At 46.2% G+C, this 24771-nt stretch overlaps 3 protein-coding genes and 1 non-coding gene across 16 annotated transcripts in view; 2 read left to right on the top strand and 2 right to left on the bottom strand.

Annotated features, from left to right (window-relative positions):
• MTMR12 (myotubularin related protein 12) overlaps window positions 1-15598 on the top strand; it is an 89813-nt gene extending 74215 nt beyond the window's left edge. For 2 of the 3 annotated variants that reach the window (XM_050793823.1, XM_050793822.1), the window contains 4 exons: window positions 2939-3111; window positions 7018-7185; window positions 8508-8669; window positions 12043-15598. In XM_050793823.1, coding sequence (XP_050649780.1) covers window positions 2939-3111; window positions 7018-7185; window positions 8508-8669; window positions 12043-12612 — 1073 coding nt within the window. In that variant the 3' untranslated portion in view covers window positions 12613-15598. The other variant, XM_050793824.1, reaches the window with a different exon arrangement.
• The window catches only part of SUB1 (SUB1 regulator of transcription), a 731929-nt gene that overhangs the window by 368846 nt on the left and 338312 nt on the right, over window positions 1-24771 (bottom strand). The gene's annotated exons all lie outside the window — the stretch shown is intronic.
• On the top strand, window positions 7273-7376 carry LOC126957689 (U6 spliceosomal RNA). The gene has a single exon (XR_007726875.1). It is a non-coding gene; the product is annotated as a U6 spliceosomal RNA (small nuclear RNA).
• LOC126956707 (60S ribosomal protein L27-like) lies at window positions 20900-21382 on the bottom strand. Its single transcript, XM_050793890.1, has one exon. The coding sequence runs from the start codon at window positions 21325-21327 to the stop codon at window positions 20962-20964; it is 366 nt and encodes a 121-aa protein (XP_050649847.1). The 5' UTR covers window positions 21328-21382; the 3' UTR covers window positions 20900-20961.

Here is a 24771-nt window from a genome sequence, read left to right as displayed (position 1 = left end):
AATCCTTCCTATTCCTTTCTCCCTAACCTTGGAATCCTTTGCCTTGGATTTCAGTGTTAGAGTTTAAAACAAAATTCTTTCACTTCGAACTTGGCAGACCTATTCACCATCCATGAAGGAATTTTTTGGTATCTTTACCAAAGCTCACATTTCTTAATGTTTTGGATTTTGTTTTATATTAACTGAGCTTGGTTAAAGTTAAAATCTTTTTAGAATCCTTCTTATATAAAGAGATCCATGGATGACTTGGTTGTTATTTTTATATCTTTGTGGTTGACAACTTTATACAGTTACCATAGAAACTTGGTGGCCTGTGAGTTCCTTTTCCTCAGTGGGCTTAACTTGCTGTACATGATGCAAACATTCAGAATGTGCGAAAGCAAGTGTAAACCACCATGCAGCGAAGACTGGTGCTGTAGCTAGTTACATATGAACTCAAACATTACCTGCTGTTTAGAAATATTAAGTTTCATATAGCCCCACACTATAAATTAAGTAGATTGTCTCATGCTTATACCCTCAAGCTTTTATCATTCTCTGAAACTCTCTGTAACTGTGGGCCCTAGGTTCTAAGGGCAGTCTGGAAGATGTGTCTTTCTGTGGCTCTGTCTGTCTGACCTTGGCTGACCGACTTAGATTTGAATACATTTATTGAGCCCCTGCCATGTGCAGGGCTCTGTTCTGCCTTCTAGAAGTTTGCAACCTAATGAGAGAGTTGCCTTAAGTGTGCTATTGAAAAAGACCCAACCAGCCGTGACAGAACAGAGCATTATTTGAGTACTGAGCAACTAGTGAAAAGGAGGAGGGATAAAGATTGGAGGTCTAAGAAATGGAAGGATTCAGGGCCAGAACACATTAATCACAGAGCTGCATAAAGTGAAATCTGAATCTTTGACTGATGGAACTAAGACGTCCTTCACTCCTGGATGGACTGCTGAGTTGTCTCACCTCTGAAATCTCTTTTAGTCCCTCATTCCATTACCCACAGGAGTATCATTAACACCCTTCAGATCCAAGAAGAAAGAGTTCCTTAAAAATGAAACTTGTGGCTGGACACGGTGGCTCACACCTATAATCCCAGAATTTTGGGAAGCCAAGGAAGGCAGATCACTCGGAGTCAGGAGTTGGAGACCAGCTTGGCCAACATGATGAAACCCTGGCTCTACTAATAATATAAAAATTAGCCGGGCATGGTGCTGTGTACCTGTAGTCCTGGCTACTCAGGAGGCTGAGGCACAAGAATTCCTTTAATCTGGGAGACAGAGGTTGCAGTGAGCTGAGATTGTGCTGCTGCACTCCAGCCTGAGTGACAGCATGAGACTCTGTCTCCAAAAAAAAGAAACTTGTTTTGAAAACCGGTAGCACTAGAAGGCAAAAACAAAAATTTGTTTCTCTGTAACCCATGTCATCCCATGGTTGAGGCTTGTTTCCTGGAGGGAGAAGTGTAAGCTTGGACCCATAGTGCTCTGTGATTATAGCGGTCAAGATGAAAGAGTTGTCACAGTATGAGCACCTCCCTAGTTACAATTCATTTTTTTTTTTTTTTTAAGACGGAGTCTCCCTCTGTCGCCCAGGCTGGAGTGCAATGGCTTGATCTCGACTCACTGCAACCTCTGCCTCCCAGGTTCAAGTGATTCTCCTGCCTCAGCCTCCCGAGTAGCTGGGATTACAGGTGTGCGCCACCACACCTGGCTAATTTTTGTATTTTTAGTAGAGAAGGGGTTTCGCCATGTTGGTCAGACTGGTCTTGAACTCCTGACATAGTGATCCACCTGCCTCGGCCTACCAAAGTGCTGGGATTACAGGCGTGAGCCACCGCGCCCAGCCTACAATTCAGTCTTAAGTTTCTCTAACGCCAGTGATACTAGCACCATCCTCCTCATGGACATTTTTTTAAAACAACTTGAGTTGCACCTGTTTTTGTGAAAGGGAAACTATGGGGCTGTAGACCCTGACTTTTAGGATCTTAAAACTCTAAGACAAATGCACGGATAAAGATGTGTGGTGTTTTGCTCTAAGTGATGAATGTTAAACAAGTATGTGAGTGAACTTTTCATCAAATGAGTTTTGGAAAGTGCAGCAGGTGGGCATGTGCAGGTAGACCAAGAAGGGTTTGTCTCCTAGGCTAGGCAGGAGAAGCAGGCACCTCTATGTTCCTCAAACAGAAAAGGACAGAGCCTTAGAGCTGAAAATAGAAATAATTTTGCTGCAGTCAAGAAATATTAAACTTTCTCCAAAGTAGAGTTAGTGGAGGACTTAGGAGTGGAGGAAGGGATGTCTGAGGTGAATCTGATAAGCAGCTGAGCCGTGAAACAGTGAGTTCAGTGATGGAGGCTTCCACAGCCCAGGAGGAGTTCAGTGATGGAGGCTTCCACAGCCCAGGAGGAGTTCGGTGATGGAGGCTTCCACAGCCCAGGAGGAGTTCGGTGATGGAGGCTTCCACAGCCCAGGAGGAGTTCGGTGATGGAGGCTTCCACAGCCCAGGAGGAGTTCGGTGATGGAGGCTTCCATAGCCCAGAAGGAGTTCAGTGATGGAGGCTTCCACAGCCCAGGAGGGAAGAGCTTTAGTCTTGGCCTGCGGAGCCTGGCAGGTCATCATGATGTAGGCGATTCTGTTGTCTCTGTGTGGCACACCTAGACCCCCACATGCTGAAAGTAGCTTTGCAATGCTGCATTTATTTATTCAGTATGCAAATCCATATTTCGTACCAGCGTGTGCCAGAACCTGTACTAGACATGCTAGAGCAGTTCATCTCTCAGTCTGAAAACATAACCCTTTGTTATTGGCCCTTGCCTTTAGGGAATAAGAGCATGACCGTTAATAGTAGACCTTGGTGTTGGGAATCCTACTTTTAACTGTTTAAGTGAGAGCATTCTGAAACTTTTTAACATTTTATGCCCTCCTTCCTCCTTGCACTGCTACTGGGGCCTCTCCTAGAGGAGAATGCATCCGACCTCTGCTGTCTCATTTCCTCTCTGGTGCAACTGATGATGGACCCCCACTGCCGAACCAGAATTGGTTTCCAGAGCCTCATCCAAAAGGAGTGGGTCATGGGTGGCCACTGTTTCTTGGATCGCTGCAACCATCTCCGCCAGAACGACAAAGAGGAGGTGAGTTCCCTCACTGCAGACTGTTTCCGTCATGGGGAGAACTAGTGAATCTCTTATTTAATACCTGTCATCAGATGTAGGGTTGCTGCTTGCAAAGTGTAAGCCAAACAGGTTTGTTAAGAAAACTAGGATCATTTCATTGTGTGATGACTTTGGATACTTTAAATAATAGTGAAACCTTTCCCAGAGGAAAGAGATTAACAGGTATGTTCAGAGTTTTCTAAATTGTGTACACCAAGGGTGTATACATATTTCATAGTGGGAATAATATTTATTAATGAGACTTAAATATAGAGTAACTCAGTGAGGGAGACTCCTACCTTTTCTATAAAATTAGTCTTTGCAATAAATAGATATGCAGGGTGCAGGTTTTCTACAAAAAATATAGGTTGAACATCCCTTATCTGAAAGTCATGGTACCAGACGTGTTTCAGATTTCAAATTGTTTTGGATTTTGGAATAATTGCACTCCACTCAATTACTGGTTGAGCATCCTTAATCTGAAAATTGGAAGCCAGGCATGATGATTTGCGCCTGTAATCCCAGCACTTTGGGAGAACAGGAGTTTGAAACCAGCCTGGGCAACATAGAGAGACCTCATCTCTACCAAAAATAAAAATAAAATAAAATAAACTGGGCATGGTGGTGCCTGACTACAGCCCCAGCTACTAGGGAGGGTGAGGTGAGAGGATTGCTTGAGCCCGGGAGGTCAAAGCTGCAGTGAGCCATGATTGTGCCACTGTACTCCAGCCTGAGTGACAGTGAGACCCTATCTCAAAATAAATAAAGTTTTAGATTTTGGAACTGAATGATTTCAGATTTTCAGAGTCAATTTTTTTTTTTTTTGAGACAAGAGTCTTGCTCTGTTGCACAGGCTAGAGTGCAGTGGTGCAGTCTCAGCTCACTGCAGCCTCTGCCTCCTGGGTTTAAGCTTATCTCCTGCCTCAGCCTCCTGAGTAATTGGCATTACAGGTGTGTGCCACCATGATATTTTTAGTAGAGATGGGATATCACCATGTTGGCCAGGCTGGTCTTGAACTCCTGACCTCAAGTGACCCACCTGCCTCAGCCTCCCAAAGTGCTGGGATTACAGGCGTGAGCCACCGTGCCCAGCCATTCAGAGTCAATTTTCCTTACACATAAACCTTTTTGAAATAAAGCACAGGGCCAGGCACGGTGGCTCACACCTGTAATCCCAACACTTTGGGAGGCCAAGGCAGGCAGATCACAAGGTCAGGAGGTAGAGACCATCCTGGCTAACATGGTGAAACCCCGTGTCTACTAAAAATACAAAAAATTAGCTGGGCATGGTGGCACATGCCTATAGTCCCAGCTACTTGGGAGGCTGAGGCAGGAGAATCACTTGAACCCAGGAGGCAGAGGTTGCAGTGAGCCGAGATCGTGCTACTGCATTCCAGCCTGGGTGACAGAGTGAGACTCCGTCTCAAAAAAAAAAAAAAAAGAAAGCACAGGATTATGTTAATGCCATCTGTTACCAGGGCCTTAGTGGTAGCCTGGGTGGGACTGTGCCCACAGCCTCTTCTGCTTGTGTCTGGATTAATTGCTCCAGGCCTGGGCCTCCAAGTTCAGGCACAGGAGAGTTAGCATTTTAGGTCACTTGGTGAAAATGAGTCCCCCAAATTGTGCTGTACATGTCTAGGTGACAGCTGTACACACTCCGTTGGCTGCCTTATTGATGATTGGTGAAAGGAAAACTGAAAACACACAAACTTTCTTTAATCAACTCATCTGCAGAGCTGACGTGTGCTAGCAGTGTGACTTGTGGTTTTTCATAGTCCGGTTAGTCAGCATGTCTGTCTGTGGTGCGGAACAGCTTGACACAGAATGCTGTGGGTACACAGAGCCATGGCTCCTGATCGTAAGGGCTTGGCAGGTTCCTGGGGTGATCCATGTCTCTCTCACTGAGCAAGATGGTTTCTTTCAGGCCTGGCCTGTACTCACCTGTGTCCCATTGAGCTGAATAGAAATCACATCTTTCAGTCCTGGAAGGGACTTTATGGAATTAATTTGAAAGGGTGACAGCATTTACATAACATGGTAGGCAGAAAGAGCTGATACTTTGTGGAGATAAGTATGGTTGTTTTTTTTTCTTTTTCTTTTTCTTTTTTTTTTTTTTTTTTTAAGAGAAGGAGTTTCACTCTTGTTGGCCAGGCTGGAGTGCAATGGCATGATCTTGGCTCACTGCAACCTCCTCCTCCCAGGTTCAAGTGATTCTCCCACCTTGGCCTCTTTAAGTAGCTGGGATTATAGGCATGCCCCTCCATTTCCGGCTAATTTTGTATTTTCATTAGAGACGGGGTTTCACCATGTTGGTCAGGCTGATATCAAACTCCTGACCTCAGGTGATCCACCCACTTTAGCCTCCCAAAGTGTTGGGATTACAGGCGTGAGCCACAGTGCCCGGCCTTGTTTTGTTTTTGAGACATGGTCTCTCTCTGTTGCCCAGTCTGGAATACAGTTGCACAGTCATAGCTTACTGCAGTTTTGACCCCCTGGGCTCAAGCAATCCTCCTGCCTCAGCCTCCTGAGTAGCTGGGACTATAGGCGTGCACTACCATGTCTAGCTAATTTTTGTATTTTTTGTAGAGATGGGTTTTGCCATATTGCCCAGGTTGGTCTCAAACTCCCGGGCTCAGGTGATCCATCTGCCTCAGCCTCCCAAAGTGCTGGAAATACAGGCATGAGCCACAGCACCTAGCCATATGTTTTTGTATATCTTGAGAAAAGGGGGGACTGGCAGGCACCATGTCTAATGGGGAAAGAGTCTAAGAAGAGACCTGATCTGCTGTTCACCCAGCCCTTGGAGAGGTCACCCGTATTTTCTGAGCCTATTGCCCTGCCTATACAGTGCAGTTCAAGTATTTTCCACTCTATTTAATGATATTATGCATAAAGTGAGATGTGAAATAAAGTTGCTGTACAAATGTTTCTTAGCATCTCAATGTGGACATATTGGAATTTTGAAGGAAAATTGGGTGGTCAAATTTGTGATAAGATTGAAGCGGCACTGCGCTTTAAGAGCTGCATTCCCACGCATCTCTCTCTGTCATGAGCCCTGTGTGAGACCCTGGGGGCCGGCCTCTGGGCATCTCCAATCTTCCGTTTTCTCCTCTGAAAGGGAGAAACTGTAATATAGCTTGTCTTAGCCTCCTGGCAGGATCACTGGTGAATCAGGGAAGATAAGCGCTTTCTAAATGATAAAGCATACTAGAAACTACTCTACCTGCTCATCAAGGGCTCACCTCTGGGAGCTAATAAATGATGCTTGTGGATTTGTAAAGATACATTTTGAAAACATTTTGAAACTCACTTTCACTGCTTCTCCCTTGTCTCCTATCCCCGTTGTCTTCCTGGCCCTCAGTGTGGGGTGGGCAGGAGGCTTCTTCCAGGTTGGTCTTCAGAATCAAACCCTGTCAGTCAGTGTGTGGGAGGTGGGGCATGGAAGTTCCCTCCCACCCCCCGTAACTTTGTATTGACAAAATTCAAAGTAGCACTCATAATTAAGTACATTTTTTGGTAATATGGTATTACTAGTGGAAGAATGGAATTTTTTTTGGAGGAGATAACGTTTTGCTTAATTGAGGTTCTAAGTTAGTGTTTTCTATTATCAGAATCCATTGCAGATGCTCATCTGTAACACTGATCCATAATGAGGTTTTTACACATTTCATCTTTGAAATGTCTTTGACACAGGTATATAAATCGCAAGCATGTGATTTCAGTTGAGCGTATTTCTCACTTGGGATGGAATGAGTATTCTGTGTTTCCCAGAGAATGAAGTCCCCAGAAGTGCTTATTTCACAGCTGTTGAGGTGCTGTCCCCTGAACTCAGGATGGCTTGCACTGGACTCTGCCCACCAAGTAACGTATCTTGTTTTCATGCAGGTTCCTGTGTTCCTGCTTTTCCTAGATTGTGTCTGGCAGCTGGTGCACCAGCATCCCCCGGCATTTGAATTCACAGAGACTTACCTGACTGTTTTGTCAGATAGCCTGTACATACCTATTTTTAGCACCTTCTTCTTCAATTCACCTCATCAAAAAGATACTAACATGGTAAGAGTCCCTCTTAGGAACCTGTGTATTAAAGAGGCTTCCTCTCACAAGTAGGATGCAGTAATACTGATGCTAAAAGTGGTCTTCACTTGACAGCACATGCACTAAAGAAAGTTGGAATGATACAGAGAAGATTAGCATGGCCCCTGCGAGAGGATGACATGCAAACTCATGAGACATTCCATATTTTAAAAAAGATATTGGGCCAGGTGCGGTGGCTCAAGCCTGTAATCCCAGCACTTTGGGAGGCTGAGACGGGCGGATCACGAGGTCAGGAGATTGAGACCATCCTGGCTAACACGGTGAAACCGTGTCTCTACTAAAAAAATACAAAAAACTAGCCAGGCAAGGTGGCAAGCGCCTATAGTTCCAGCTACTTGGGAGGCTGAGGCAGGAGAATGGTGTGAACCTGGGAGGCGGAGCTTGCAGTGAGCTGAGATCCGGCCACTGCACTCCAGCCTGGGCGACAGAGCAAGACTCCATCTCAAAAAAAAAAAGATACTGAACACTATATACCAAGCATTGTTCTAAGACTTTCTTAGGTATTAATCCTTACAGCACCCTATGGCATATGCATTTTTATTATCCTGGAGGAAGCTGAGGCAAAAAAAGGATAAGTAACTCACCTGTGGTCACATGGTAAATATTGGAGCTAGAAGCAAGTGTTGAAGCTGGGGAATTAAGCAAAATTCAAAGCTGTCTGTTTTAAAGACAGTCAGACCAGATGTCCTCCCATCTGTTTGCCTGGTGCCTGGAATTCCTCTGTAAAAGAATGGGGACCAGCAGAGCAGGGAAGCTAGGCTTTTCCTTCCATCTTAACCCTTTTGGCCCCTCCTGGGCTGTGCCCCCAATTAGATAATCTCAGTGCTTCTGAGCAGCCTCCTGAGGGGTACAGGGTTTCCTTGAGCTGGGAGGATTACCAAATCCCCCAGTGAAGTAGGAGCAACAGCCCTGCTTTCAGAGCCCAGCCTTGTGACTCACCAGCTTCATGACCTTAGGCAGTTCAGTTTTCTGAGCCTTGGTTTCCTCAAATGTAAAATTGGAAAAGCACCAGTTACCTCGCGAGGCTGTGGAAGCACCCAGCACAGCGGCTGGTGTGTAGACTGCTGGAAAGGAAGTGTCCTTGTTCTTGCACTTCTCCCCCACCAAAAGCTTGTAGCGAATAACCACAGGTAGCCTCAGCCTGTAAAAATGAAGTGCCTACGATTCTTCATTCTCAGGGCAGGGCAGGAGCACACTTCCTGGTGCCTGTGTCCAAAAGTATGTGTTTGCCTTCCTCAGCCCTCCCTGGAAGACAGCGTGACCTGTGCTTGTTTTGGCAGGGTAGAGAAGGCCAGGATACACAAAGCAAGCCTTTGAATCTGCTCACCGTGTGGGATTGGTCGGTGCAGTTTGAACCCAAAGCCCAGACATTGCTCAAAAACCCTCTCTATGTGGAAAAGCCAAAACTGGACAAAGGCCAACGGAAAGGAATGCGCTTCAAAGTAAGATGTCCACATGTCTAAACCCCGTTCAGCTGCCCAGACCCCATGCATGTAGTGATAAAAGATACTTATGGATTCTGTCTGCCAGCATGTTCTCCCCTCAAAGCGGTCTGCAGAGTCGAAACTTGTGATGGTCAAATTGTCAAGGACCATTAGAATCCTTTGCTTTCAGCAAATCACCTTTGCCCTGGTGCAACAGGGCCATTTGCCAAATGTCACAGTGGATGCTGCTGCCCTGGTCATACTCCATGGAATCGTACCTCTTGTCCTGCCTGTGTGTGTGTGTTAGTAGAGTAAAAGGAACACTGAATTTGTGGGTTTTACTTGGCCAGTACCAGTTCATTTATTATAATAAATAGTAAGACTTTTCTTAATGAGCTGTGCCTGTAAACCACGGGTTGCACAACTCTTTCTGTCAAGGGCTGCAAAGTCTCTGTCACAAGTACCCCTCTACTGTTGTAGTACAAAAGAAGCCTTAGGCTGCTCTGCCCATGGAGTAGCCATTCTTTATTCCTTTACTTAAAAAAAAAAAAAAAAGGAGCCTTAGTAGGCGAACAAGTAGGCATAGCTGTGTTCCAGTGTTTACGAGAACAGGCGCCGGTCCAGATTTGGCCTGAGGGGTGGCCAGTTTGCTGACCTATGCTATGAACCACAAATGTCAGAAACTCATTTTAGTTGATAATCCCAAAGTTGCCTAACTGATGAATTATTTAACTGACATTTCCTAGCTCTGTCTTCAGACCCAGAATTTCTCCCTCACAGAGTCCACAAAAGAGAGAGCAGTGATGGTAAGTCCAAGTCGACGCATGTCACTGCCTTCTCCATGCCATCCTTATCCTGCCTGATCTGGAGGGGCTTCAGAAAGCCTGGCCCTTTCTGGTGTCAGAGTTGGTTCCATTCTAAAGAGGACTGGGGACCTGGGTGAGCCACGGCCAGCAGAGACAATATTGGCTGCTGAACGACTCAGAACGGCCACTCTGCCCTTTTAGGGGCCGCAGGCCCAGGGTGGAGTTTCCCCTTTCTGATGAGCGTCTCCTGCTAGTTTGACCAGAATTGCCCTGAGCCCCAGAACAGCTCGGCCAGAAATCGGTTTTTCTTCAGTGTGTTGTGCCCCCTGGTGGCTGCATGCACATTCTCATGAGCGCCGGATTGACACCACAGAAACTGCCCTGTGCCAGAGTGGCAGGGGACCTCAGAGACAGCGAGGACAACCCCTTGTTTTATAGGGGAGAACCTGAGGCTCTCCCTTCCAATAATGGATTTCATGTCTGTCCTCAGACCGGGCTTTTCTAATCATCTCTTTTCCTTGGGAGATAGAGACAGACAGCCTGAGCTCCAGGAGTTGGCAGGTGGGAAAGGACTGAGCTGAAGGGGTAGAGAATTTCAGGTCGAAATAGCTAAATCACAGTTGGGACGGGGGCGAAAAGAAGCCTTGAAGCCTTTGGGTAAGAAGACCAGATATCAGGTGGGGCGACGCGTTGAGCAGCCTGGTGGCCTGGGGGAAGTTCTGCAGAGACTCCGAGGAAGCAGGGGCTGAGCAGCATGTGGTGCTGCCATGCGAATGCCACACAGGGAGGGACCCATTTCAGTGTGCAGCCTCGGTGTCAGCCGCAGGCCCAGGCCAGGCTTTGGCCTGCGGAGCTGCTGGCATGTCAGCTGCTCTTGAGTACTCTTTTCGCTTAGGAAATAGAAGGGGGCTTCCATAACCAAGGAGAGCTCAGTAGAGAGCCCAGGCTCTGGAGCCAGACTATTTGAACCATCACCTTTGGCACTGAGCAGCAGTGCCTTCGGCAGATTGCTTACCCCTGTGCCTTAGTTTCCTCACTTGTAAAATGGGGCAATGATGATGACTTGGAGAATGATGTGCTCAGTGAATGTGAGTACTGAGCACAGAACCAAGCAGGCAGGAAGCACTGGGTGACGGTTCAGTGTAGTCCCTGCCCTGCCTGGCACATCTTCACGATGGAGAAAAGAGAGGCCACTGAATCCTGGCCTTCATCTCTCCTGAGCCTGGATGGAAAGTCAAATCCTGGTCACCTCCGAGTTGTGGTCTTGTGGATGGTTTTGCTTTCTTTTTAATATTTTTATTCCATATTTCATAATAAGGTAATAATTTTCTTTACAATAAAGAATATTTTTTTACAAGGAAGAAACACTGCTGGAAATATGTTAGAGTTAGAGCAAGCCTGAAAGTTAAGTTGTTATCTCTTCTTCAAATGAATAGGAGCAAAAGAGCTGGACAAACAGCTTCTCCCCATGTTTTTTTACTTCTCATTTGAGCACTGGGGAACCCTCATGACCTTCTGACCACATCCATCTTTCATAACCCTTTCTTTCTTTTTTTTTTTTTTTGAGTCGGAGTTTCACTCATTGCCCAGGCTGGAGTGCAATGGCATGATCTCGGCTCACTGCAGCCTCTGCCTCCTGGGTTCAAGCAGTTCTCCTCCCTCAGCCTCAGGTGCCCACCACCACACCCTGCTAATTTTTTTGTATTTTTAGTGGAGATGGGGTTTTGCCATTTTGGCCAGGTTGGTCTTGAACTCCTGGCCTCAGGTGATCTGCCTGCCTCGGTCTCCCAAAGTGCTAGGATTACAGGCATGAGCTACTGTGCCCAGCCTCACAACCCTTTCACAGTGCACCCCCAAATATAGTACTCTGCTCTGGCCATAGAGATAATTACCAAGGGGGGAAATAGGAAAATGTGAAAATGTTCTCACATTTTCTACTCCTTGCAGGTTACCAGACAAATCTGGTCAACTTAGCTGGCTCATCAAATTTCTTTGCTCTCACCTGCCTGTTTTCTTTATCTAAAAGAATCTTTATGACTTAGGCTTAAACTCCCACTGGATGTCTGATAAGCTGCTATTTCACCCATGCGATACCATCTTCTGGTAGTCAGCAGTGCCTGCTTGCAGTTGTTGAGAAGATTGTAGTGGTTAACAGCCTGAAAGTTCTCAAAGAGGAAACATCTTTTTCCCTTTAGAACACAAATAGGCCTGAGCCACAAGTTCCTCTCAATCATTAAACTATCTTCAGTTCAACAGCTTTTTCAGAAGTACTTTGTGTCCTGTGGAGCTCCTGTGACAGAGGAGGAGGGCACTGAAAGCTCCTTTCTCTGTCCCAGCATGCCTTTCTGCACAGCTGCCACATGCACCTGCTTTCCCATTGGTTTCTGGTACAGTGTGCACCATGAGAATACACAGGAACACTCCACCTCTGGATGTCACCGTGTGTTAATGAGTGTGCATTCACATGGCAACGCTGATGTCTCTTGGAACTTGTTAAAGCAGGGTTATGCTCTGTTTTTTATGGTAACAACTGTTAACTGTGCCTGTGATGTTAACCAGCGATTTTAATTTGTTTCCTCTCAAAGCATCAACGACAACTTTCTTTGCCACTTACGCAATCTAAGTCATCTCCCAAAAGAGGATTTTTCAGGGAAGAAACAGATCATTTGATTAAAAACCTTCTGGGCAAGAGAATTAGCAAACTTATTAATTCTTCTGATGAACTCCAAGACAACTTTCGAGAGTTCTATGACAGCTGGCATAGCAAGCCCACTGACTACCATGGTTTGTTGTTACCGCATATTGAGGGGCCCGAAATCAAAGTGTGGGCCCAGCGCTACCTGCGCTGGATTCCAGAAGCCCAAATCCTAGGTGGTAGCCGAGTGGCCACTATGAGCAAACTCTTGGAAATGATAGAGGAAGTCCAGAGTTTACAAGAGAAGATCGACGAGAGACACCACAGCCAGCAGGCCCCCCAGGCTGAGGCCCCCTGCCTGCTGAGGAACTCTGCCCGCCTGTCCTCTTTGTTTCCTTTCGCTCTGCTCCAGCGACATTCCTCTAAGCCGGTCTTACCCACCAGTGGCTGGAAAGCTTTGGGAGATGAAGACGATTTGGCCAAACGAGAAGATGAGTTCGTGGACCTAGGGGACGTGTGACCTGTTTGTTGAGTGACTGTGAAAGAGGAATGTGGGAGATTAGGACAGCTGATCCCCGGATTCATGTCACGCAGCAGCTAATGCTGGCCGGGTCCTTAGCCCGGCACTCCGTTGGAGTAAAGCTGGGCCTTCGGGAAAAGAGGTGGCTCTCATTATCGTTTCATGGTTCTAAAAGACTATGCAATTGAAACTGCATCTGTAGTATTATTAATTGGAAGGAATTATTACTTGACCCGTGATAGGGTTGTGGCCGTTTTCTGATGCCTAAGTATTATACAGAGCGTGCAATGGCCAGTTTACCAGAAAGGGCTTCAGTAAGATATTCTTGGACTTGATACTTTCTTCAGACCCTCTTTGTGCCAAGATAATTTATCCAGTCATTGGAAATAGTAAGTTTCTGTGTAACCCATCTCAATTATAGAAGCAAGTTCAGCTTTACGTATTTGTATGGCGAGTTGAAGATTCAGATAGAGGTATTAAGATGTGTGGCATTTACTTAAACCATCACATTTTTTCTTTCTATGCCCCTTTGCCTGTAAAACAGCTGGGAAGTTCCACTGGTGTCATCCATCCTGATGCTTTGCCTGTGGGTGGGGGCTAGTCAGCCACCACCCTCTTTTCTGTGCTGCCAGCCCCAGGTCTTCTTCCGCCTGCTCCACACCACTCGCCGCTGTCCCTCTGCACTCCCTGCCTTGGTGCGCGTAGTCCCAGTGTCTCATTGCCAAACCTCTTGGTTACGCTGTGGGGATCTGTTTCTTTGCCTGACATCCTTCCTGAGGAGCTTCCGTTCCTCTGGAGTCTCTCGTTGTTTGGAACAAATCGCTTCGCCTTTTTCTACTTGCCTGCTGAGGATTTGGAGCACTTGTGATTGCGGTTTTCTGCCGCAACGCCTGAGCCAAGTTCCTCACATTCTTTCACCTTTATGGACTGATGGGATTGGGTCACTTTTGAATGTGGCTTTCATAGGAAAGCAGTTTAAACATAAGTATCAGAAGTGATGATTATCATATGATACCTCAGTGATTTTAAAAGCCATAGAAGAAACTTGACTATGCCTGGTCACCTTCTTGGATCTGCTGTCTAAATTATATATATATATACACACACACACACATACATATATTTTTTTTCTTTTTAATGCAGGAAAGTGTACTTTGTATGTAAGGAGCAGTGTTTTTTTGTTTTTGTTTTTGTTTTTTTGATATTTTTGTTCTCAGTGGAACCCTGTCAAATCCCATAAAAGAGGAAGAAACCAAAACTCATTAGAATGTTTTAAATTGAATGTTTGCCTTTTTACATATATTTGCTTTTCAGTATGGATCCCAATTTGAATGTTACATGTTTAGAAAAATTTTCTTTTTTCTTTTTTTTTTTTTTGAGACAGAGTCTGGCTCTGTCACCCGGGCTGGAGTGCAGCGGCAAGATCTCGGCTCACTGCAGGCTCCGCCTCCCGGGTTCACGCCATTCTCCTGCCTCAGCCTCCCGAGTAGCTGGGACCACAGGCGCCCACCACCTCGCCCGGCTAGTTTTCTGTATTTTTAGTAGAGATGGGGTTTCACCTTGTTAGCCAGGATGGTCTCAATCTCTGACCTCGTGATCCGTCCGCCTCGGCTTCCCAAAGTGCTGAAATTACAGGCGTGAGCCACTGTGCCCGTCCAGAAAAGCTTTTAGTTACTCAAGGGCAATAAGAAAATTTGAGGCCAGGCGTGGTGGCTCACGCCTGTAATCCCAGCACTTTGGGAGGTTGAGGCGGGCAAATTGCTTGAGCCTAGGTGTTCGAGACCAGCCTGGGCAACATGGCAAAACCCCATCTCTACTAAAAATACAAAAAGTAGCCGGGTGTGGTGGCGCATGCCTGTAGTCCCAGCTACTTGAGAGGCTGAGGTGGGAGGATCCCGTGAGTCCGGGAGGCGGAGCTAAGATCGTGCCACTGCACTCCAGCCTGGGTGATGGAGCAAGACCTCGTCCCAAACAAAGAAAATTGGGAACTGTTGACTAGGAGGAGTTTCTAGGTTTGCACTGAATTGTCTTTTGTGCATACGGTGACTTGTTTTGCTGTTCTCCTCACTCCGTATTAGTGCAGGAGCCAAGTTGGTCTGTTAAGATGAACAAAGGTTGAGGGGAGAGGAGGATTCGTGCATCTAGGGGCCAAACACATGTTCCGTCTTGATTGCCTTAAGAGTTACTAGCAAGGTCAGTGTTAGGCTTGCGATAGGGATTTTAAAATACACTAACTAGTTCCTTAGCTACCTTCACATACATTCTATAGGCCTTCTTAAATTAGCACTAACCTCCACTTCCTTCTCTGCCCCATTGCCTCCCAAATATGCTATGGAGCTATTTTTGTTACCACATTATAACATGAATATTTATACAGTAGCCTCTTCAGGCTTCGTAATTTTCATTCCAAAAATGCCCGGTGTGATGCTTTACACTCTACAAAGTATGGTTTAAAGGCACAAGGTCGTGGCCTTTGTCATAGCAGTTGAATGTGCATTGAAATATTTTTCTATGATTTTTTAAAAATTACAATAGAAAAATAAGCTGTTGTAACGTGTAAGGTCATGACAATTTTTGTATTTATATTTGAAATCAGATTTCTATAACTTGTATTTGTGTACAGAATTCTCAGTGGGTTTATATATTGTGAAATTTTTATCCGAGATTGGGACGTGGATTATGCTTAACAGTGAAAGCTGAAATGAGACCATTTACTTTGTTTAAAATGCTGTACTGTGCAAGTTTGGAAATGTAAAAGAATTTACTGTATATAATTATCTTGAGTTTGTTTATACCTCCAGGTTTTTACACTGAAGATAAACTAACTTTAATTAAATTCAAAACCTTTTTCTTTATAAGGGAATAAGCTGCTGAGCTAAACCTGTATCCATGTGCTTTGTATTTTCTGGATGCACAATGAAAGTTTTTACTTGTATCTCACTGCATCATATCTGATTGCAGAAATTAAAGCACAATTTACAAGCAATGCCGTACTTGGTGTGGTTGGTATAACACATGGAGTAATCCCTTTCATTCTTTCAGGAAATATTGAGCATGTACTGGGTATTTGTCAGGGCCAGTGGGGACAGCAGTGAAGAGTGGAGTTTGTGTTCTTGTGGGGCACAGGGAGTTTTGGTGGTGGGAACCAATAGCCAAACAAATATTTAAAATCTGAGGTGATTTGCAGTTACATGTATATCACAGCACTATTCACAATAGCAAAGACATGGAATCAACCCAGGTGCCCATCAGCGATGGATTGGATCAGGAAAATGTGGTACATATACACCATGGGATACTATACAGCCATAAAAAAGAACGGAATCATGTCCTTTGCAGCAACATGGATGCAGCTGGAGTCCATTATCCTAAGTGAATTAATGCAGAAACAGAAAACCAAATACTGAATGTTCTCCTAAGTGGAAACTAAACACTGGGTATTGGACATAAAAATGAGAACAACAGACACGGGACTCAAAACGGGGATGGAGTCGGGGAAGGGCTGAAAAACTACCTATTGGGTACTATGTTCACCGTTTGAATGATGGGTTCAATTGAAGCCAAACTTCAGCATCACGCAATATACCCATGTAATAAATCTGCACATGTACCCTCTGCATCTAAAGTAAAAATAAAACATATAGCCAGGCGCGGTGGCTCATGCCTGTAGTCCCAGCACTTTGGGAGGCCAAGGCGAGCGGATCACCTGAAGTGTCGGGAGTTCAAGACCACCCTGGCCAACATGGTGAAACCCTGTCTCTACTAAAAAAATAAAATTAGCTGGGTGTGGTGGCGCATGCCTATGATCCCAACTACTCAGGAGGATGAGGCAGGAGAATCACTTGAACCTGAGAGGCGGAGGTTGCAGTGAGCCAAGATCGTGCCATTGCACTCCAGCCCGGACAACAGAGAAGGGCTCTGTCTGGAAAAAAATAAAAATAAAAATCCTGGGTGATGATACAATGCTGAAGAAAAAATAGGGTGGGGATAGGGTGATTAAAAGAAAAGAGTTTTTAAAAATCCTGAAGTATTATTACCTCTTTGCTTTTTGTGGGGGTCTGTAAAATTAGAATTCTGTTACTCCAGAATAAGAATTGCTGGAAGAGATCTGAGTACATTTAAACCATCTCTGGTTTCATTTAAACCATGAAAGATAGAAAAAGGCTTTGTTTTTGCTTCCAGAGAGGATAAGTGAGCGAGCACAGGGTGAGATGGCTTATGAGAGTAGGATTTGTTTCTAATTCGTTTTGTTTAATGCTTAACTAGATTGAGACATAGCACTTTGTATGTTCTGAGAAACAAGGCTCATATTTCTTTGACCTTTCCTACCTACAGAGGAGGCTTCCGACTCTGCTGCTTGTCCCCATCCCCCTTTCCTATCTGGCCAGGCCCGCACTACTATGTCCAGAAAGCTAGCTCTGAGACATCCTTGGAATTTAATAAGCTCTCATGAATGCCATGTGCTTTTCAGATGTTTTGCTGCTTTGGTGCTTGTATTAAATTCCCAAGTAGTGGTTGTGACTGTAGAGTTTAGCAGCTTCTTGTCTTATTTTCCACATGTGTTTAGCTCTTGTACTTTTGGTGGACTCGGCTGTCTCTCACTCTTGATTTTACTTGTTCCTTGATGTCCAGGTGAGGGCATGGAGGGACTTGGGGAGTAAAGAGTGGAACATTCTCCGTCCAATGTGAAACAGGGTGGGGGGTCGGTTCCTGTCGGGAATTAGCCCCTGTGCCTTCATGCCCCCTATCATTAAGGGAGTTGGGGGCAGAGGGGGTCCTATCTAAAGCCTGTTTTCTGGCCAGGCACAGTGGCTCACACCTGTAATCCAGCACTTTGGGAGGCCGAGGTGGGCGGATCACGAGGTCAGGACATCGAGACCATCCTGGCTAACACGGTGAAACCCCATCTCTACTAAAAATACAAAAAGTTAGCCAGGCGTGGTGGTGGACACCTGTTGTCCCAGCTACTCAGGAGGCTGAGGCAGGAGAATGGCGTGAACCCGGGAGGCAGAGCTTGCAGTGAGCCCAGATCACACCACTGCACTCGAGCCTGGGCAACAGAGCAAGACTCTGTCTCAAAAACAATAAAAAAATAAAAAATAAAAAAGCCTGTTTTCTGAGCTGGGCTTGTGTCCCACTGTGGCTGTAGATTATTTATAAAGGCGTCCCTGGGGCAGGACAATTTGGGGCTGAGCATGCAGTAGATACAAGATCTATAGAGATGCATGGCCTTATTGGGTCCACCTTACACACACACACACACACACACACACACAACACCCTGAAAAGTACTAGCAGGAGGGTGGGAGAGGCAAGACCCTGTTTGTACCGCGGGTTCCAGTGTAACCAGGGACGTGTCCAAGTGCCTACACTTGAGTTTGTTGATAACCAGGCTAGCTGTGGGTAGTGCAAAATCAGGGTTTTAAATATCATATATTGAAAAGTAATTTGAGTGGTTTTATGTCTAAAAACAGGCATCTCAGCTTGTTTTGTGGTTCAGACCCAGGTTCTTTTCTTTTTAAATCCCCTATTACACTGTCTGCCCTTAGCAATTAAAGGATATGAAGTGTGTCATCATATGAAAATATGCACAGTAAGCTTTCTTCAATATATAATCTGTAGGTTAACACACAGTAAGCTTTTTGGACTTGTTTTTTAAAAACTTTCGTTTTGCTAGCCAGTTTCATAAAGGGCTGTCTGGACCTGAATGTTTTTATGAAATCCTGAATGGAGGACTTTTCAAATTGTCCTCGCAGAAGTCTGAGGCACAATGAATGTCGTGCTTACTCATCCCCAGCACTGAAGGGGCACAAGTGCATGCCATTCCTGGGAAAGAAAAGAATGCAGACAGATGGCATTTCATCCTTGGACGGACCCTGAGGACTCTGCTTGGAATGCTGCTGCAGTAGCCTCCAGGAGAGGATGGAAAAGACCTCTCCTCTCTCCCCGGCTGATGGGGGTGGGGTGGGGTTGGGGGGAAACAGTAGAGATTGGTAGGGGAGGGGCAGGGGTGGACTGGGAAGGGGCACAAGGGAATGTTCTGGAGTGATGGTAGATAGTAGCATTGTATATCTTTTTTTTTTTTTTTTTCTTTTTGAGATGGAGTCTCACTCTGTCGCCCAGGCTGGAGTGCAGTGGCGCAATCTCGGCTCACTGCAACCTCCGCCTCCCAGGTTCAAGCAATTCTCCCACCTCAGCCTCTCGAGTAGCTGGGATTACAGGCGCCCGCCACCTCACCGGGCTAATGTTTTGGTGTGTATTTTTAGTAGAGACGGGGATTTGCCTTGTTGACCAGGCTCGTCTTGAACTTCTGACCTCAAGTGATCCACCTGCCTTGGCCTCCCAAAGAGCTGGGATTACAGGCATAGGCCATCACACCTGGCCAAATCTTTCTATTTTTTTTTTTTTTTTTGAGACGGAGTCTTGCTCTGCTGCCCAGGCTGGAGTGCGGTGGCCGGATCTCAGCTCACTGCAAGCTCCGCCTCCCGGGTTCCCGCCATTCTCCTGCCTCAGCCTCCCGAGTAGCTGGGACTACAGGCGCCGCCACCACGCCCGGCTAGTTTTTTGTATTTTTTAGTAGAGACGGGGTTTCACCGTGTTAGCCAGGATGGTCTCGATCTCCTAACCTCGTGATCCGCCCGTCTCGGCCTCCCAAAGTGCTGGGATTACAGGCTTGAGCCACCGCGCCCGGCCAAATCTATTTTTTAATTTAAAAACTTTTTTTTTGGACAGGGTCTCCCTCTGTCGCCCTGGCTGGAGTGCAGTGGCGCGATCTTGGCTTACTGCAAGCTCCGCCTCCCGGGTTCACGCCATTCTCCTGCCTCAACCTCCCAAGTAGCTGGGATTACAGGCACCTGCCACCATGCCCGGCTAATTTTTTTTTTTTTTTTTTTTTTTTTGTATTTTTAGTAGAGATGGGGCTTCACCATGTTAGCCAGGATGGTCTCGATGTCCTGACCTCGTGACCCGCCCGCCTCGGCCTCCCAAAGTGCTGGGATTACAGGCGTGAGCCACCACGCCTGGCCAAAAAAAAAAAAAAAAAAACATTTTTGAGACAGATCTTGTTCTGTTTCCGAGGCTGGTGTGCACTGGTGTGACGACAGCTCACTACAGCCTTGACCTCCATTTTGTAGAAATGGAGTCTCACTATGTTGCCCAGGCCAGTCTTGAACTTCTGAGCTTGAGTGATCCTCCTGCCTTGTCCTCCAAGAGTGGTGGGTTTGGAGGTATGAGCCTCCGTGCCCCGTTCTGGCTCTCTGAAGCCAGACTGTCTGAGTCTGAACCCCTGCTTTGCAGCTTACAAACTGTAGGATAACATCCCTCCATCCCCGTTTCCTCATCAGTAAAATGGCACCATGCCGGGAACCCACCTCACTGGAGAGCTGGAGGGTTAAGGATAAGTGTCTATTATAATGTAAATATTCAGTGCATGGAGCTATTATTGTGTATGTGTTTGGTCATTTACATACATCATGTAAACAGAGGGGGGTGTGTGTGTGTGTGTGTGTGTGTGTGTGTGTTTAAACTTAATCTCCACCCCAGGAACAATTAACATTTGAAGTATCCTAAACAGGAACCTAAGTTCCAAAGGTGGCTACATAAGCACTTCAAATGTTTTCAAAATCTATCCCAGAAGGTTTGTTGAGCAGCACATGGAATGTTAAAAATCATCTTTCAAAGGTGCAGTGAGTGGGTACATGTGGTTAGCTAGAAATATCAAAGAGGCCTCACTCTTACACCTACAGGATATACAAATCCATCAGGCCCAGCAGTATAAATGCACCAGAGCAGAGAACGAGGCCTAAAAACCCTCCACATCACCAGACGGACTGCAGGGTTAGCTGGTCCTGCTGTCTCATTGCATCTTTTTGTTTTTGTTTTGAAACAGGGTCTTACTCTCTCACCCAGGCTGGAGTGCAGTGGCACAATCATGGCCCACTCAACTTCTGCCTCCCAGGCTCCAGTGATCCTCCCACCCCAGCCTCCCTAGTAGCTGGGACTATAGGTTCGTGCTACTGTGCCCGGCTAATTTTTGTATTTTTAGTAGAGACAGGGTTTTGCCATATTGCCTAGGCTGGTCTCTAACTGCTGAGCTCAAGTGATCCACCTGCCTCAGCCTTCCAAAGTGCTAAGATTACAGGTGTGAACCACCACGCCCAGCCTGTATCTAACTTAAGAGTAAAATTTTCATGCAAGGTATTGTGTGGGGGCCTGAGGACAGAGAGTGGGAATCCTCCACAAAGTCTAAGAACAGGAAATACGACACTTTCTTTTCTTTTGAATTTTTAATGACCAAAACAAAGCACCTAAAACCGCAGCTTCTGAAAGAACCACTTGTTCTTGCCTGTCTCATATCTCTTCAAACTTGACCTTGGCCTCTCGTCGGGCCTTGCGTTTAACAGCAGGGTCTCTGCAGACATCCTTATTGACGACTGTTTTGTCTAAGGGGATATCCTCAGAGTACCTTGTGGGCATTAGGTGATTGTAGTTATAAACTTTCATAAAAGACTTGATCTTTGACCTCTTGACGATCTTCTTCTTGCCCATGGCAGCTGTCACTTTGTGGGGATAGCGGTCAATCCCAGCCACCAGAGCATGGCTGTAGGGGCGATCTGAGGTGCCATCATCATTGCTCTTCACAGTGACGGCTTTGCATCCAGAGTAGCGTCCAGCTAGGACAAGCACCACCTTTCCAGGTTTCATAAATTTGCCCATTTTGGCACCAACCACTCGGGCCTACAGCAAAAAGGCAGAAATTTGGGGCTGTTAACGAAAGTCCAAGGCACCCACTGTCATTGTGAAACACCACTGCTGAGGAGGTGGTGGTGATGGAAGCAGGGAGCTGTAACCCTGCCTGCCTCTAACTGCTGACACCAGAAGGCTATCACCATTGCCGAATGGCCAAGTTGACTTAGGTCAATCTGTGACTTCCTACCAGATTTACTGGAAATGCTATCATAATTACATTATAGTTGATTTACTGGATATTCAATCATGGTTATATCTGGGGGCCTCCTTGAGGGCATATGAATTCTGCCGGTGGCCTTCTGTCCACCATGGCTCCTGCCTAGGAGCTCTTTGCCTGAGGTCTATATGTCTTATTTTGGATTCCCCCAGAAGAAGGCTCTAGATCAAGGATTTAGGTGCAAGTGGTTTATCTGGGCAGTGTTCCAGGTACGACTGTGAAATGATGGGGAACGGAGAAAGGGAAAACAAAGAATAACAAATACAGTAATGAACGAGTGATTACTGTGGGCAACTGGGGCCAGCCCCCCGGGGACTCCCGAGAGACCATGTGGAGCATGTTTGGAATAGTCCCACAGGAGAGTGAGGAAGCTGGGGTACTGACAACAACTCCTCTCCCATTAGTTGAGGGCGGGTTGCTCCTGGGAATCTGTTGGTGTGTGCAGGGACTGCCAGGGATGTGGGCAAGGGACCGCCTACTGCAGTCCATAGCATGGGCTGGGAGATGGACAGCCTTCCTGCCACAGCAAGTTTGGGGACAGCATCTCTGACAAAGCCCCCAAGCCAGGGCACTTGGCTGGCTTGGGCTTAGCCAAGCACACTGTGTAACAATCCCCCACCCAGGGGCCAGGCCTCTGCAACATGAGGTGATGCCCAAATATTTAGCTGCTCATCCAAGGGGGTGGTACATCAAAATAAGAAAACAGCCAGGCGCAGTGGCTCACACCTGTAATCCCAGCACTTTGGGAGGCTGAGGCGGGCAGATCAACTGAGGACAGGAGTTCGAGACCAGCCTGGCCAACATGGTGAAACCCTGTATCCATGAAAAATAGAAAAATTAGCTGGGCATGGTGGGGGGTACCTGTAATCCTAGCTACTCAGGAGGCTGAGGCAGGAGAATTGCTTGAATCCGGGAGGTGGAGGTTCAGTGAGCTAAGCTTGTGCCACTGCATTCCAGCCTGGGCGACTCCGTCTCACACACACACCAAAAAAAAAATTATGGGGGCCACTATTTCAGACTGAGCTCCTGCACTAGGCCCCAACAGAAATGGAGTCACTAACCAAAATGGAGTCACTTCTGCCAAGTGTCATGTAATTAAACTAAAACTTCAAGGAAGCAGGAAAATCCCCAAACAGACTTTGTTTTTTGTTTTTTTTTTTTTTTAATATAAACACAAGAGATTCACAGCAACCAATCTAACAGGGCCCAGTCAACCTGAGCTGCTGTAATAAGGATGTCCCCTGTTTTTTACCCTTTACAAGGAAACTAGCCTGAAGTAACCTGACATTAACCAATCTGACTTTTGTATTATTCTGTTCCCTTGTTCCTGCTCAAGCTACCTTATAAAACCTACTGTTCTGCCCTGCCCAGCAGAGCACCCTACTTTCTATAGATGGTGTGCTGCCTGATCATGAGATCACTAAAAATTAGATATTTAAATGTGTTGAAATTTTGTCTTTTTTTTTTTTTTGAGACAGAGTCTCCCTCTGTCCCCCAGGCTGGAGTGCAGTGGTGCGATCTCTGCTCACCGCAAGCTCCGCCTCCCGGGTTCTTGCCATTCTCCTGCCTTAGCCTCACGAGTAGCTGGAACTACAGGCACCCGTCACCATGCCTGGCTAATTTTTTTTTTTTTTTTTTTTTTTGTATTTTTAGTAGAGATGGGGTCTCACCATGTTAGCCAGGATGGTCTCAATCTCCTGACCTCATGATATGCCTGCCTCAGCCTCCCAAAGTGCTGGGATTACAGGCGTGAGCCACCGCGCCTAGCCTTGTCTCATTTGTTTGTTTGTTTGTTTTTAATATAGGGTCTTGCTCTGTCCCCCAGGATGGAGTGCAGTGGCATGATGATGGCTCACTGCAGCCTCTACCTCCCAGGCTCAAGCAAACCTCCTACTTAAGCTTCCAGAATAGCTGGGACTACTATCATGTCCAGCTAATTTTAAAAAAGTTTTTGTAAAGACGAGGTCTCATTCTGTTGCCCAGGCTGGTTCGATTTATTTATTTATTTGTTTATTTTTTGAGATAGAGTCTTGCTCTGTCGCCCAGGCTGGAGTGCAGTGGCCTGATCTCGGTTCACTGCAACCTCCGCCTCCTGGGTTCAAGTGATTCTCCTGCCTCACCCTCCTGAGTAACTGGAATTACAGGTGAGCGCCACCAAGCCCAGCCGATTTTTGTATTTTTAGTAGAGACAGGGTTTCACCATGTTGGTCAGGCTGGTCTTAAACTCCTGACCTCACATACTGCCCACCTTGGCCTCTCAAAGTGCTGGGATTACAGGTGTGAGCCACCGCGCCCAGCCTTTTATTTTTTTGAGATAGGATCTCACTCTGTCACCCAGGCTGGAGTGCAGTGGTGTAACCCATAGCTCACTATGGCCTCAAACTCCTGGGCTCAAGCAATCCTCCTACCTCAGCCTCTTGAGTATCTGAGACTACAGGTGCACATCACCAGGCTGGCTAATTTTTAAAAATGTTTTGTAGAGATGGGAGTCTTGCTACATTTTCCAGGCTGATCTCAAACTCCTGGACTCAAGCAGTCCTCAGAGTGCTAGGATGAGCCACTGTGCCCGGCTGAAAATTTTTTTTTTTTTTTTTTTTTTTTTTTTTTTGAGATGGAGTTTTACTCTTGTTGCCCAGGCTGGAGTGCAATGGCATGGTCTTGGCCCACTGCAACCTCTGCCTCCTGGCATCAAGTGATTCTCTTGCCTCAGCCTCCCGAGTAGCTGGGATTACAGGTGCCTGCCACCACACCTGGCTAATTTCTGTATTTTTAGTAGAGACGGGTGTTTCACCGTGTTGGTCAGGCTGGTCTGGAACTCCTGACCTCAGTTGATCTGCCCGCCTCGGCCTCCCAAAGTGCTAGGATTACAGGTGTGAGGCACCACGCCTAGGCAAAAGTTTGTCTTTCTTAGAGAGAAAAAGCTAAGACCATAGGTCTTGATGCTCTCTAAGAAGGTAACTTAGTTAAGTTACAAAATAGTGAAATCATAGGTCGTAAGTTAATTATTTAAAAGTTGGCGGGTAAAATCAACCAGTATGACAAACATAATTTATGACTTTAAACTGTTTTCTACAACAAACATTTTAACAAATGACTTTCAACAAATCCAGTGGCTTCTCTGGGGTCGGGGAGAGGAGGGGTGTTGTTCTCCCTCCCTCCCTCTCCAGCACTTTTGATTGTCACAACTTGTTGGG

The sequence above is a fragment of the Macaca thibetana genome, chromosome 6, assembly GCF_024542745.1.
Source record: "Macaca thibetana thibetana isolate TM-01 chromosome 6, ASM2454274v1, whole genome shotgun sequence".
NCBI lineage: Eukaryota > Metazoa > Chordata > Mammalia > Primates > Cercopithecidae > Macaca > Macaca thibetana.
Note: the sequence above shows the minus strand (reverse complement) of the source record. Positions and strands in the feature narration are given on the sequence as shown.

Excerpts from the sequence above, each read along its gene's own strand:
- LOC126956707 (XM_050793890.1), bottom strand. The coding sequence starts at position 21,327 with ATGGGCAAATTTATGAAACCTGGAAAGGTGGTGCTTGTCCTAGCTGGA.